This window comes from Channa argus, chromosome 21 (assembly GCF_033026475.1).
Source record: "Channa argus isolate prfri chromosome 21, Channa argus male v1.0, whole genome shotgun sequence".
Classification (NCBI taxonomy): Eukaryota; Metazoa; Chordata; class Actinopteri; order Anabantiformes; family Channidae; genus Channa; species Channa argus.
Window position 1 is genome coordinate 8,593,317 of NC_090217.1, and position 16,287 is coordinate 8,609,603.

The window sequence follows — 16,287 nt, forward strand, 5'->3', positions numbered from 1 at the left end:
CGAAAACACCCAAGACACAATTGGAATTTGGACACTTTTATTTATTCAGTGTGTTAGTGTATGCATTGACAAGTCATGTGTGCTTAATTTAGAGTATACAAACATTTCAGCTCATTATTAATAAGATATCACTCAACAATTTGAGGAACAAGATAGTTGCTAAAACTTGTCCAACACTTTAATTTATAGAATTTAACACATTCTTGTTTAAAACAGAAAGTTCCTCTCATTTAATAACTCCGCAAAATCAAGGTCCTGCAAAAAAAAAAAAAAAAGAAAGAAAGAAAAATAAAAACAAACCAACAATGGCAGCAGGATTGGTTCTCACATATATATATGGATTATTTCAAATGCATAAGTATCACGGAATTTTGCAAACTAAATCTGCAGTATTATATAGTATAATGCTATCTGTGTGTGACCTGACACAGCCTGCTAACATTGTATTAAAGTTTCCCATGTATAACATTACAAAGGTAGCTCTGAAGTGAACAGCTGAATGAGCAGATTTCAGATTTTACACCAAGTTTACCTTTCAGAGTGGTAGGCGAACTCCCTCAGCAGCTCCACAGTTGTTTTCCCATCGATTCCTGCCTATGTGTCATTATGATGGATTGCTCTATGGGCTTTAGGGAGACCAGTGCTGGGCCCACTGTATTGACAAGGCTCCCATTCCCCTCTCTTCCCGTTGTTAAGTACTTTTCTCCCAAGTTAACGGACTTAAAATAGGGAGGGAGATGATTCGTGATTGTCTCAAGTTTATGTTTTGTTCACTTCAAACAACCCAAGCACATGTAGAGGGGATAACAATTAATGATTCACTTTTTATTGTTTTTTTGAGGCTTATATTAATGATGAAATGTAATGACAAACACATGCCTTGACACATAATGTGCAAGTCTGTAGTGTGCTGGAAATGAATTATTACATTTAAAATAAACCTTGCCCACGTCTTATAGAAAATCAAATGAGAAAAGTGAGTAAGCCTTTGTCTTCCAGTTTGTAAAAACAAATTCAATATTTCACAACTTTCCACACTGGCTGGAAGTTTACTGCACAAACTATAAGAAAAAAAAATACAGATAAACAGGTTTTTAACAGACATAGATATGATACAATTCTCAGCTAGGGAAATCTGTGGGGACCTACCAAAATTGGCAGCAGGCGGAAGATGTGGCCTCATTCAGACAGTCTAATCTAGCATCTGTTATTGCAGACAGAATCAGTGGGCCCATGGGGATGCCAGAAGAGGAGAGATAGAGGTGTAATTGAGAGCAGCAGTTTAGATCTAATAGGAAAATGAGATGCAATGGGGCCTAAGGTTGGGTGAGTGTCCAACACAATTGCCATTTATCAGAAGCTGGAGTCATTGTGAGCAGGGGGCTGTTAGAGTCTGAGTGTGTATGGTGCATTTGTTGTCTTTCAAAAGCAGAAACTCACTGTATGTGTTACCTCGTGACATATCTACGCAGGGAACTAGATGTGCGAAGTTTGCAGTTGTGTTGGTTTTCACATCACTTCCCAATTAGAGTGAGTCAATGCGTCATCGCCCAGAATTTGAAGAAAATGTATTCATGCCATTTGACTACTTACAACTTAGGATTTCACATATTATGATCTAGAGCAAACATCTATTTAAGTGTTTCCCAACCTAATTCTCAAATATCATCTGTCCTCGAAGTTTTCATATTTTCTATATCGTTTCTTCCTCTTGCATACATGACCTATTTATCTGCTCTATGAGTTCTTGTTAATCAGATCTAAAGGGTCTGAAATAACACAACGCAGAACAGATATTATTTGACTGGGGAACATTGTTACACTTTTTAATTTTTCTCTCTCAGAATTCCAGGCAACTCAACGCCTGTCTGAACAACGGCCTGATTTGTTTTTACACTGTGGTGATCTTCTTGTCTTTGGTGGCTTGTTTGATGGCAGCCTGCTCACAGATGATCTCCTTCAGCCGCTGCAACCGGGTGTTTTGGGTGCTCAGGTCCCCTACACCTGTCTGGCTGCGATGGAGTAAGGACAGGGCATTGATGTACTCCAGCTCAGTATAGCGAACACCCTGGTCCACCACCAGGTTCAACAGTTCGTCTGCAGTGTTGTACAGCATCTCATAGTACTGCCTGAATAGAGGGATAGAAGGAATGAAGGGAAAATGACAGATGTGAGAGAAAGAGAAAAGGATACGAAAGTCAGGGGAAGCAGGGAAGATAATGAAAAAGTTAATAACACGTTTTATTCCCCTGGTTTGTTTTATTCCAGAACAGAATCAAAGGAGCAACAACAACAAGGGAAAAACACACAGGCTAAAACCACATGTCTTCGCTGACTAGCCTAATTAAAAAAAAAGACTTCGAAAACCTTGCTGTGCTGCAACGAGAAGCTGGTGGTGGAGGAAAAACATTCACTGGTGACTGTGACCATTTCAATAAAACACTGCTGACAGAGCCAAAGAAAAAAGAGCTGCGTGCAGAATTAATAGGTCTTTAACCAGGACCTAATGACACAATGGGCCATTTGAAAAAGTCCATGAAGTACATTCTGATAAAGAATGAGCTCAAGGGGAGGCTGAGACAACACACACTTACAAATGCTGACTACAACATTACATAAAGGTCAGATATGCTAGACAGAAGTGAAGGGAGACTGTGTGTGTATTTGTTTTTACACTGTATTTCTTTTTCATATTGTTTTCCACAATATTCAGATATGGACCTCCTGTGTATGTGAACATACCGTAGGCTCTATAATTCATTAGCATAAACTTGCTAAGGAGAACACAATGTTTGGCCATAAATATGGATTTTAGTAGGAAGGTAACGAGTCATAAACACAATTTACACATTCCTGGGGTAAAAAAGAAGAGGCTCGAAGTAAAGTAATGCACAGGAGAGTGCAGATCAAATACCTTGGAGAGTGCATGGATGCCTGTGTGTGAGTGTGTGTGAGTAAGAGACAGAAAGATTGATAGCTAGCTTTGCCTTCAAATCCATGCAGAAACACCAAATTCAGGCACACAGTAGAGTAGATATTACCACTATCTGCTCCTGGCTATGGGACACATCATGTTTTCTAAAGATACACAAAATAATTTTGTGGACACATTCAGAGCAACAGCAAAACAGGTGAGCTATATTATATAGTGTAAGATGACATTTATGTTTACTCCAACTTCCTAAAAGAAAGGCAGGGGGGTCCTCACACCAGGTGCACAAAAACTTAAATTCAACATGGTGTGACATCGCCTCATGTTCCCTATATACCATTAAGGATCAGGGTTTGTTTACAAATTTGTTATTCATCTAAAAATTTAACATGCAGCAGCTGTTCTGGAGCTTTACATCATATTACTATGTTTAGATGCATGTTGGAACATATTTTTTCCACTGTCCTGAGGTGATTCTAAGAACTTGAGTTACGTAATTCACACACACTGTGTTCATTTTGTCATAAGCAGAATTATTAAGGTTAGCTTTGTAAAGTAAACATATTTTAAACATGTAAAACTAATGCTGTATTTACTTTTCATTATAGTCATTTTTGACAGTAACAGTTTCTTAAGTCTTTCCCCATATCACAAGCACAGCAATATATGTTAATATTCCATGTTTGACACATACATACTATCCTTATCGGCAGAAGAAGCTTCCTTTTCACCATTAACTGGCCACCTTGCACCTTGACCCTGTTGCTTTGTGAGAGCAGCAGTTCAATGAAGAAAGATTATTGTAGCTCGTAAATAGTTTGGCCGGAGAAGGAGCATCTGTTTTTAAATCTGGGTGATAGTGAGAAAAAAAAAGTCTCCTTTGTGATTACGTCCATCAAAGCATCTGCAGAGAGAGGGTTAAGCTTTCTATTGTGCCAGGAAAACCTGAATATAAATGGAGTCAAATATTTAATTATATAGTGCAGCAAAAGACATTTTGTTAAGAAAAGATATTTTTATCTCATTTGTTTAGCTCCACCACCCAACCAAGGCCCATTCCGTTCTTGAGATGATCATTTTCAGTGCTAACGAGGCGTTAATGAGCACTCAGGGAGCTTCTATTCCAAGGTGTTTTATGTGCTGTCATTTTGGAGATTTAACAGTACAAAAAGACCTGGAAAGACGGATGGAGGGGTTGAATGAATGAGATGGAGAGAGAGAAAGAGAGAGGAAAAAGAGTAATGACTTAAGAGGTGCATAATGTCTGTTTTTTGGCCTTCTTCTGACAAGTAATGCCCTTGGTCATCAGAGCATTTGCATTCTGTCTCACTCGCCAACCTGCTCTCAATCTCTCTCCAAGGTCTTGTTCATTTTTTTTCATCCCTGAGCTCATTTCACGAAAAAGCTTGTCAATATTGATGAGGGTCACATTGGGTCTCACCTTAACTACGGGCAAGACGGAAGAAAGGCAAAAAGCAGGGAAAAGATAGGTCCCACTTGTGGTTTTATCTCATAATGAAATGTGTTGTGGATTTGTGAGTTTGTCTCTCTTGCTGATCAATGTCTGAATGTTTGTGCCTTTAAATGTGTCTCTGCTTTGGACGTTTAGTGTGTGTGTGTTTAAGCAAAACACTAGCTCCAAAGCATTACCATTTCATTCCCTAGACCCAGCGATCAACTGCACGCTCGAGGCAAATCACCTCGTTTTATGATCTAATGGGAAAAACACATATAGCCACACACACACACAAAAAATCTTTTTGGTGAAGGAAGGAGCTTTGAAAAGAACTCCTCTTTTAAATATCCACCCTCAACTCTCAATAGGGATGCAGCTGAGACGAAAGAAATTGTTGAATCTGTACAGAGCAATCAACACGGCTTGAAGTTATACTCCCTGAGATGGTTTCATTCTTACTTTTAAAAGACACCTAATTATTGCAAACCTCTGTGTAGATGTCAGTAAAGTAGTTGTGTTTACAGTTTAGTTTGTTGTTTTTGTTTCTGTGGGTATTTCCTATGGTGCGAGGATCCAAAGCCAAGCCTGTAGGTGTGAATGTTGAGTGTGCCTATCTATAGGTGTAAGGCCTGTGACAGACTGGCAAAATGTAGGGTGAACATAGCTGTCAATTAATGTGGACAGGCAAACCAGTAAATAACAGTGGGTGGACATTTAAAATCTAAAAGCAGTTACCAGGGGAGACCTTTTCTAAGTCTCAACAGTTGAATTTGTGTGGGCTGACGGACAAGTTCTTAGGCTCAACTCCCTGTTTCAATTAAGAAAACCCTTCTGGTAGACTGGTAAGTTATGCGCACAGTGGGAAATTAACAACAAACGTGCCAGCTGAAAACTGAAATTATGACTGTGGCAGATACCAATACAAAATGTGGATATTTTTCTCCAGTCGAAAAAACAATCTGTCTGATAAAATTGCAGAAGTGGCTGCAAAGCTTTGGAACCCATCTGTTTATGCAGCAGCCAGCAGGAGAGAATAAAAAATACCTCATCAGCGCAGTAAACATGGCTTAACTAGAGTATAATAGCAACTATAAATTACTTGGCAGTGATGCATTTAGAAAGAACCCCACACTGGATTTGTTAAAAGCAGATAAACTGATACTCATTTCTAACTGATGAAGGGGCACTAAATCCAATATGCATTGGCTGGAGTTGTTGTAGATTTTAATATCCAAACAGGAAAGCAGCATGTAAAAGAGGACTGTGTGGTAGATTAGGGGGTCTAAGCTCCGGTCTTCAAGGACCCCTGCTTGTTTTCTAACTATCCCTGCCCTACCCTCTGCTGATTACCTGAATCAAGTGTGTTCAATGAATCAAAAGCTGGGAGATACCATTTTAGGTCAGGGCTGAGTGAGGAAAGAAAGTGAATTTGTATCTTTTAGCTTCTGATTCACTGAACAAACCCAATCTTCCGGTCCTTGAGGACCAGAATTGAGAACCCCAATGCTTAGACTGTCAGCATGTAGTATGTGTATATACTGTATGTCTGAGTCATAAGGACAGCTGGCAATCTGTGTTCAGCACAAACTAAAGTGAAAAGACGTGTGTGTGTGTGTGTGTGTGTGTGTCTATCTCTTCATGCCTCTGAGTGAGGTATGTTAGTGTGTACAGAAAACACTTTCAAACAGTTCATTACCCAAGCAGTTGGAAAGCCATTTGCCATACAGGGAGAGGGCTGTTAATAAGATTAAAATCTCTCTGTTCCCCACCATCAAGAAAGGACCCCCAGAGACACACACACACACACACACTCTAAAACAAAAACAATTTTTATTTGTGATAGAACTAGTTAATGAAATCAGCCATTTTTCAACAATAATAAAGTGAATTGTTATTTTGATTGCCCGCTTCCCTAAGTCATTCTCTTTTCATGATTCTCAGTCTATTTTGGTGAAAGGCTGAACAACATGGGAAAATAGTCAAACTGTATTTTTTTTTTGTTTTTTTTTGTTTTTTAAGGCAATTGCAATTTAGTGGGATTTTTGTATTCATTATTTTCTGTATTCTGTCTATATCTGTTATAGGAAATGTGAAGATGTCAAGCCATGTTGATTTTTTTTTCTTATTCAGCACCATGTTAATAGGTTTCCCCCGTCGTTCTGTCGGTAAATGGAGGCGTTTTGACATTTGATACTGAAGTGTTATCACTGTAGGTTACTACTGCTGCTGCTGCAGTAGTAGAGGAGTGTCATCTTTTACAGTACCGTTGTGAGTACAAATGTACTCTGGCAGAAAAACTGTTCATTATCATTATTAGTTTTTCTAAATGCTATCCTCAAATTGCCAATGCTGTTTAATTTCTCCAGGTAGGGTCTTTTTTTTCTTTTTACCACTTCCAAACGCCATCAACTATTCAGCCAAACAAAAGTGATGCAGGTAACCCATTCTAACCACTGTAAGAGGAACAACATGACACCTGCGACCTTCAAAGATTAACATTTTGTACACAGCTCCTGCATTACAGTTTGGCTAAAGAGTGTGTGGTATCTTCACAAAAGCCATAAATCTGGGCTTGGTCACTATCTTAAGGGGCATTCTGTTTTTGCATATTAACTTGGCTATCGCTTGAACAATTCCCCAACGTATTAACAATGTTTGCGAATAGTCACGAATGCACGTCCTACTACACACCTCTCTTCCACGAGTCTCACTCACTTCCCCTGCAGGTTTCATAAGAGGGGTCTACTGGGTACAGATGTTACTGCCACATTTGTTGTTTAGAATTTACGTCATAACATATTAAAAAGCAAAAAAACACAAAAACAAAAAGCTGCTGAATATTGACCTATAATCAACTAGTCTTTAAGCTTTATTTTAGTGTCTCACTCCCTCCACACACACACCTACACTTTCTACCTGCATCCTCTAGAGGCTCCATCTATAAGAGCACTGCTTTAGCAATTTAGCTTGTGTGTGCTTCAGTATGTCTCCATGGTGTGCTTTCCATTAAATTTTAATTAGCCGCCCCCTCCCTTTCCTCATATACAAAGAATATTAACTAAATTTATGATGTGTGGATGCAGCATAGGGGAGACAGATATGTATGTCAATGGCACAAGAGTGTGTGAGAGAGAAACATAGAGCAAAAGCAGAGGAGCAGCAGGAAAAAGACAAAGAGAGAAGAAAAGTGTGAGAAAGACAAGGATCAGCACAATTCATTTCCCCTCATTTCCAGCGTGTACAATATTAAGGCCATTACAGGTTGCTTCTGTCAGCGTGTTTGGAACAACACATTAGTTAGTGGGAGAGAGATGAGGCGTGGAAGCAAGAGGGAAAGAGAGGGTGGGGGAGTGTGTGGATGTTCCTCTCCATCAGCTGGAACCAAAGCTTGTTGCTGCAGTAACAAATACCAGGGCTACTGACACCAACAACAAGGCAACAGGCCTTTCTTTCTCTCTTCATGTGGCCTCAGTCTCACAGGTATAAACACTAAGCCCTGTGTCTCAATGTGCCTGACCCACCATAAAATATCTGTTTCATGTTCATAAAAATATAACAATAAAAGCAAACTAAATTGTGAGTTCAGCTCAGCTCTGCTGTATGAAAACCCATAGTTTAGATAATAACAGAGTGAATGACCCTGTTTTCCTGTTCTTAAGCAGTGGTTTCGAAACCTTTTCAAACCTTTCATCCTGATATTTATTGTGCTACCTCTCAGACTGAAGCATTCAGGTGTGGGACAGCTTACCTCTCCTCTCCATGAGCAGCTGTAAGACAAGGAGCTGTCCCTGTACAGTCTGATTTGATTACATTTATTTCACATTTTTTGAGCTTTGTTTACAGTGAACAGTATTTCCATGGGTGCGCTGACAGTCATTATTTCTGACTGCTTTGCAATCAGAAAGCACCTTGCATTACTCTGACAACCAGCAGCCATGAGCTACTGTGACTATAGCTTGCTACTGCATACAGTAACTGAACAGCAAACAGGGTTTTAAATACGGTGATTAAGAAGTTTACTGTTCTTTTCTGATACATTTTTAAATGTAATATATAAAAATGAAAATGTTGCCTCATTTTTTAACTGAGAAGTTCTTATAATTGTGGAGAGGCCAAGGGTGAAAGAAGATGGATCTTTTTGCAAACAAAAATGCTAATGAGGATGCATGTCATTTTCACAAGTTAACTATGTTTTTTTGCCATTTAGCATGGGTGTAATCTCAGCCTATACATCCTTCTGTCAGTTTCAATCTCTCTCTAAAGTCTCCCTCCCTTCCTTCTATGCCCCTTTCCCTCCAGAGCAGTGCATTTGTCTCTCTTCTGGTAATGAGGAAATGTCTGCAGAGACTCTAAGACTCTGAAACTGAAGCTTCATCAGCAAAGACCAGTCCCATCATGCTGCGCTGTGCACAACAAACACACATTGGTACAAACACACACACTGATATACACACACTAACTGGCTTCATCAGCAAAGACCAGTGTCATCATGCTGTGAGGTACACATACATAAACACATTCACACACAGACAGCCTTCATCAGCAAAGACCAGTCTCATCATATTCCATCTTGCGCATGCACACACAGAAAATAGGAGCAGATAAAGGGAGGGGTTGAAAAGTAAAGAAGAGGAAGAGAGTACCAATTTTCAGAGGCGGTGTAGGTAGTTGGATGGCAGCAAAAGAGGAAAAAGAAATGGAGAGAAATTGAAGAAAAGGGGACTGGAAGGGGAGGAAGAGAGAGATAAAAAGAGAGACGCAAGGTGACAGGAAGGGAAACAGAAGCCGAGTGAAGTGACAGTGTACCGAAACCAGGCCTAAATACAAACGGTTTTATCTGTTGACACCCACTGCCTCCTGACATGGCCGTCAACTGTACTTATTACCACATTCTCTGTAGACACACCAGCCTGTCACCTCGACACACACGCACAAGTTTTAGCCACACACACACACACACAGTTTATTTACCTTTACTGGGACGCACACACCAGATATTAGAGAGACTTGCACAGGCTGGGACTACACAGTACCCATGGCTCGTGTACAGTTCACACATGCACACCCATGCGGCTGTAGTAATTTCCAGCAGCAGACAGGTGGGCACCACTGAGCTGAACTCTGGGGCATTTCTACAGTGAGCCTGTCAGACTGCTGCTTAGCCTAGCTACGGGCTAAGGGGTTTGCAAGTTTGCTAGAGATGTTATGACAGCCTGCAACCTGCCTACATGGGTCACCGGGCAACTAGGAGGTCCAGCGTATGTGTGTTTGTTAATAGTGAGTGTGTATTATGAGTTTGTCATATCATAGTGTGTGTCAGGAAAAAATCCAGATTAAACACTGCAGTGCGACACAAAAAAGTTATTTATATAGACATACACCTAAACATTTATTTACCTTTGCTATATGAAAAAGTGTGCAACAGTAAAAATACTTCCAACAGAATGATAATTTAAGGATGAAACAACATAAGTATGAATTGGAAAACAATCAAACACTTTATTATTATAGTTCACATATTCTGCATTTGACAACAATTACATCATATTCATCAAATCAATCAGTGTTCAGTTGATAAACTCAATCTACATTGGTTTTGCATTAAGATATACGTAATGCAGAATAGGACCTGATTACAGGTATGACTCATTGCATTATTAAAATTACTGGGTTTTCAAAATTTAGGCTAAGGTCACTCACTAACAATGTGCACTACGACATCAAACCTTTGTGACAGCTAATTATTCTTGATCTCTCTTTAAGGTCACTAAATTTGTTTCAGCAAAATAAGTGAAAAAAATTCTCCATAGGCTGCAGTGGACTGTTGCCAGGCAACACTAAGTTTCTAAAAACTTGTTGTGGTGTTTTGTTGCTAACCATTGTGGCTTCTGGTCTTTTCAAGATAAAAGCCTCACAAATAACCTCATCTGTTTATCTCTGCTTCTGTCAAGAAAACTGATATAAAATAAAGAGACTGAGAGAGAGAGAGAGAAAGAGAAGTGGATGCACAAGACAATGAGAGATCAATGAGGTGACAAGGTTGAGGGTACAGTCAATGCATACACACACACACAAACACACACACACACACAAACACACACACACACACACACAGAGAGAGAGAGATCTGGCATAGCAGTGACACACAGGACACAAGACTGAGCCCCTGAACTGTTTCTGAGCAGATGGTCCACTTGTGTCTCAGTATTTAGGTGCGTTTGTGTTTGACCTTGACACACAAGAAAACATCTAAGAGACAAGAAGCTGCCATGGGACCTTGCCTTGCAAACACACAAGCTCACACAAGTACCGGATGAGAGTTTTAACACGCTGAGCAACATTAACATACTGTAGGTTTTTGCTGTATTTTACTGTACTATACATGAATATAGATTCAGTCGCAAGGTGGCACTGTTTCCCCACCCCTCTTCTTAACTCCTGAGACAGACAGAGAGAGGGAGAGAGAGAGTGAGAGAGAGAGAGAGAGAGACAGAGAGAGTGAGAGTGAGAAAGAAGCAAGTGTGTGTGCATGTGAAAGAGTCTGTGTGTGTGTCTTCATGAGTTCTGCAGTGCTGGTTGCTGGGCCTGTCCTTAGTTTTAACTCAGATCAATGGTTATTACTGTGCCCTTGTCCAGGTCTCTCTCGTTCCAAAAAAGCACACAGTCTGTATAAGAACATAAAAGTACATGGGTGCACAGGCAAGCATCAGCAGCTTCCAACGCGGGCCTCCTGCTGTGATCACTTCCTTTCCTCATTTCACACTTGCTTCTGCCGACATGGTAATAAAATACTGATAAATATTCTGCTTTTAGTGCCTTTTTCCTCACAGACTCTTTTCACTGCTTATTCCAGTTGGTCAGTGTTAATTTTCTCAATATCCTTACAATACAGTTTTATCGCCACATACAATATGCTGCATTTATGTGTGCAACCTAAAATATAATCACCACCTGACATTTTTAATTTAGTGACATTAAGTAACCACAGCCAAACAAACGTAATATTTTAGCTTATATTTTTAATTATCATAGTTTCTTTGATAGACCAATTGGCCAGTTCTAATAGCTGGTCTGAGGAATTTTGTAAATGCAGATGTCCTAAACATAAAAATACTGATAACAAGATGCTGGTTTGCCGGGTTGAGTAAGTAAGTGCACGGCTAAGAGTAAGGGATACATATTAAACGTCAATATGGCTTTGTGAGTGTGGGTTCTGGTATGTGCGTTTGCAAGAGATTGTGTGTCTCTGAGCCGGAGGCCGGCCAATCCAAAAAGCCATGAATGTGTAAACAATGTGCTCTGCAATTCCCAATCAACACCTCCACACCACCCACGCCTTGTAATCAGAGAAAGTGGGATAAAGAAAGAAAAGACAGAAAAGCCATCACTGGCATTTCTCCATAATCAAAGTTGACAGAGGGTAGAAATAACACACTAATCAATGGTCCTCCACAACCATTACAGTTCAGGTCATTTCAGTTTTCACTTATTTGGATTTTTTTTTTCCTGGAGGGAAACTTGGCTTGCTATACCGGTATATTACAAACAATAACAATGTCCAAACACTGCCAGCACACACACACAAACACACATGTATAAGAAAAGAAGCTCATTAACCCTACAATACAACATGACAGCATGTGAAGGATGGAACACATTTGCTACACCAAATATTACATACTGACAGACTAAGAAGGTTAGGAAATGTATTTTTAAACACATAGTTGAAGCCCTGCCTTACAATGTATTAATTCAATAAATATTTGGTTAATTAATGTACTGTACAGAACAGAAATAATAAGTATCACAGTTTGATAAGCTGGTGGTCAGGTGGTCATGAAAGAAGTGTACGATGCCCAACAGATTATGTTTAAAAACCAAAAAGATTGATTTTTCCTACTAAGCAAGAGTTCTTTTCTTTCTCAAGTCTATTCTGTTTTTTCCTATGAATGACGTTATTTTTCTAAAACTTCCTCGTACTTTTTTTGTACGTTTTTCAATTTTCTTCTTCCCCAAGCTCCCCCTTCGCTCCACATCTTTTACATCACCCTCCCTTTCATACACTCTTGCCTGTCAAGGACACAAGCTTCTGAAAGAAGGGGGAAAAAGCCATATGAATACTACAAATCACCCTTCTCTTCATGTCTTCTTCTCTCATTCCACCCTCCTGCTCTCTCCCTCTCCCCCTTCCATCTTGTTCACAAAGACATCTGAGTGCTCATTTTCCCCATGACTGTCAGGGCTGGACAGCACTGGGCAACAGCAGGTAGACACAAGATATAAATGTATGAATAAGAAATAAACACCAACAACTGCGTGCACATAGACACACTCTGTGGTTAACAATCTGTTTGACCATCTGTCTGCCTTGTGCACTGACATAGTTGCTGTCTGAACTTAAGGACACTGTGTGTTTCTGCAGTTTGTGTAGTACAGCTAAACAAACCCATCAACTTGAAAATGTGAATATCAGCCAGTAAGTATTTCAGATTAGTATTTCAGATATGATGGCTTCATTTAACCGTTAATTTTATTATATGTAGTAGAACTTAGGGATGCTACACTGACTACACTCGTATTTAGGAATTCAAATTAAAGAGACTGCAGTATAGACTCCGACAAGTGTTAATATTATTATTTCTAAGAATATTACTACCTTGGGTGTTAGGGATGAGTTCTGTGATATCGATGGCCTTATCACCATGACAACAGCAAAGCGCAAGGGCAAACAGCAACCACTTAAAATGTATTGGCAGAAAAATGAGATAGCAATTTAGAGACACTTAATATCTGCACAAACTATCTGAGCCTGCTACTTTAGTTCAAGATTATCAGCCTATTCCAAACTTATGCTGGTAGAAACTGCTTTGGTAGAATGTATATACAAGCAAAGTACACAATGTCATTACATCTGAAAGTAAAAAAACTGCTGCAAGAGATGGGGCGCATCTGTAAAAATATGAAAAAGACACTGACCTGGCAAAGTCAAGGTCAGCCTCCCTGGACATGGTGATGTTGGTGAGGTTCTGCTGGAGGACAAAGATGTTTCTGCACATCTTCTTAATACCTGACTCACTGATTCTCTTAAAGTACTGGGCCCCATTGATTAGAATACAGGAGATCAGATGACCCAGACCTAGTGGAAGAGAAAGTGACACAAAGACAGCATAAGAATGGAAAGGAGAAATGAAAAGAATAAGGACGAGGTGTCAGGGAACAAAAAGGTTAACGCTGGACACTTAACATTCTCTGTGAATCTACTGTATGTGATGAAAATGACCTTCAGCTGTTGAAAAGTAAATAAGAAATATTCCTTAGCCAAATGTGCTGACCTTCAAAGATGTACTGAAATTTGTGCTGCTGCAGGGCTGCTCCCATGGCCTCCTCTATGGCTGAGATATCCTTGTTCAGTTTGACCACGAGCGGGTCATAGTCCATGCTCTCCACGTTTGCCACAATGGCATAATTTCCTTGCTTGGTCAGTGGGATCAGGTAATGGAAACAATGCACTCTGGATGAAAACAAGGGAAAAAGTGTGGGACAAGGAAGGGAAAGAGAAAGTGGGAATTAGAAGTGTGCCAACCGAATTGTCTCACAGTTCACTGTTAATTTGTTGTAAAACCAAAGCCTGTGCTACAGTTCTGAATATGGGAATGATGAGCAAAAGGAGAAGATCCTCATGTAATGATGTACACATATAGAGTAAGTGGTGTATTATGAAAGCCCACATTAGTAGGCAGTGAGTGTTCTCAATTCTTTACTCATGTAAATATACTGCATATATACCTTGCCTACTGCCTATAATTTAAACACAAATCGTTATGTTTAGAACACTTACAGTATAACATATATACTTATTCCACTGCCACTACGTCACTTCTGGATACTATTCAGTTAAAAAAATGTTACAGGTTAAGGGCAATTTGTACAACACAGTGCTACGTAAATACAGCGTGCTGAACAACTCTTAGAGGTATGAAAAGATTTCTAATAAATTTACAGCCTAGAGTGGCAAAAACAGTCTGTCACTTTAGGGACTGAAATAATGAAGCTGGAGGGTGAGTCCTTCATGTTTAAAAACAATAGTGTATTGTGACTTCAAGAGTGTTTAATTAAATTTGCAGAATGTATGCAGAAGAAGCTCATCTCTACGTCTTTACATTGGAAATGCCCTGTTTCAGAGGTTTTGGGTTGAATGAAGATGTGGTACGAAGGCAGAGTTGTGCTCTTGGCTGGTAAGAAGCTCCAATTAAGAATGTTTCTGGGTTTTTATTGCAAAATTACTAATTCAACAAGAAACATACACAAAATAACAAACTTTTTTAGTTAATGTTACAAAGTAATTGAACTTCAGACTCTAAATAAAACCAACCAACAACTAAGTATCCCCACGAGTGGCCAGTATCTCCAAAATTTTTATTTATGACAAAATATGTACTTAAAATACAACAACACTACACCATGTATTAGTAAGATAATATTTATATTTCAATATTTTGTATGTTCACCTTCTCATGACAGATCCAGTCCTACTTTGTCATGGATCAAAAAGGTCTTGCACAAATCTGTTGAGAAATGTTCTGCCATTTTTCACGGCTAATTCTTTTCCCCTGCTCTTTGCTGGAGGGGTTCTATTGCTCTACCTTCTTCTTTAAAATATTTCAAAGATGTTCTATCAGAAGTCAAGTGACATACTGGGGTCGTAGATTTCATATTGTTTGGAATAATTGTCATGTGGGGAAAATTCTCTGTCAAAGACTTTTGAGGTATCTTTTTGGTGACAACCTGGATGGATGGGTGGATTTTACATTAATGCATCCCCGTACCAGCGTGTACTCACAGAATGGTCACAGGTAATTTAGTGGATTTACTGTGGTTTCATTTCAAGATTGTGAGCATTCTGTGAGTAGTGAGGATGGCAACCACAGCTGCTATTATGGGTAGAACAGCTTTTCCTATTCCTCCTCACCATGCTTCAGCTTATCAGTATCCCACTGATGCTCCTGTACCCTCATCTATCTTTAATCACAACCTGGTTTCTTTCGTGTTCAGGCAGCTCCTTAGCATTTGGAGCCATGTTGCATTAGACACAAACCAAAACTAAGAAAGGTGTGGCGTTCACAGGTTACTTTATGAGGGAAATTGCAGATGTAATCAATTTTGTTGCAACAACCTGACTTGTATTTGAACTAGTGTTGCACTACATAAGTTCAAATACACTACAACCTAATGAAAACCTAACAAACAACTGTAGTAATTTTAAATAACAATTTTGTGATACTGCACAGGGATGCATTCACTGCATTGTGTATTTTCACTATGAGTTTTAGAATTGTGATGAGTACAGATGGCAAATTGTAGCCATTCCCTTAACAAAGTTTTTTTTGTCCATCTAAACAGCTTCTTGGGTCCTGTAGGTCCATGCATGGCTCATTTCTGTCTAGACATAAGCACACTCTCATAATTCCATAATCACAGTGCCCTGAGCAGAACGGTATAAAATCATATGAGTGATTTTTCTTCCCCTAAGGCAAAGCCAACAACCACACCACATTTTCAATTCCTCCTTCTCACTTCCTTCTCTCAGTATTCAATCATTTCTCTCCCTAAGCTAGTGTATCTCCCTTCTTTAACCCCCTCACCACCAAAACCACCACTTTAACATCTGCACTCATCACTCTCCCATCTCTTCTTCCCTCCCCTTCTGCTTTCTTCCTCATGGCTTCATTTAGCTGGTACCACTATCAGGGGAAATTCACTAGATGGGGAGAGTCAATGGAGTGTAGCACAGAGCTAGACATCAGCCTGAGGGAGGGTTTTCTACTGAAATCATAAACAATATTGCATAAGCTATACAATAGTCCGTGGGGAAATGGTGGTAGACGGAGGGATGGAAACA

At 39.5% G+C, this 16,287-nt stretch overlaps 1 protein-coding gene across 1 annotated transcript in view; it reads right to left on the bottom strand.

Moving 5' to 3' along the window:
- Nucleotides 1–20: 20 nt before the first annotated feature.
- Nucleotides 21–16,287, bottom strand: part of exoc4 (exocyst complex component 4) — a 102,310-nt gene continuing 86,043 nt past the window's right edge. The window contains exons 18-20 of the mRNA XM_067490115.1: nt 13,721–13,899; nt 13,365–13,524; nt 21–2,129 (exon numbers count right to left, since the gene is read on the bottom strand). Coding sequence (XP_067346216.1) covers nt 1,892–2,129; nt 13,365–13,524; nt 13,721–13,899 — 577 coding nt within the window. The 3' untranslated portion in view covers nt 21–1,891. The remainder of the gene's footprint in view (nt 2,130–13,364; nt 13,525–13,720; nt 13,900–16,287) is intronic.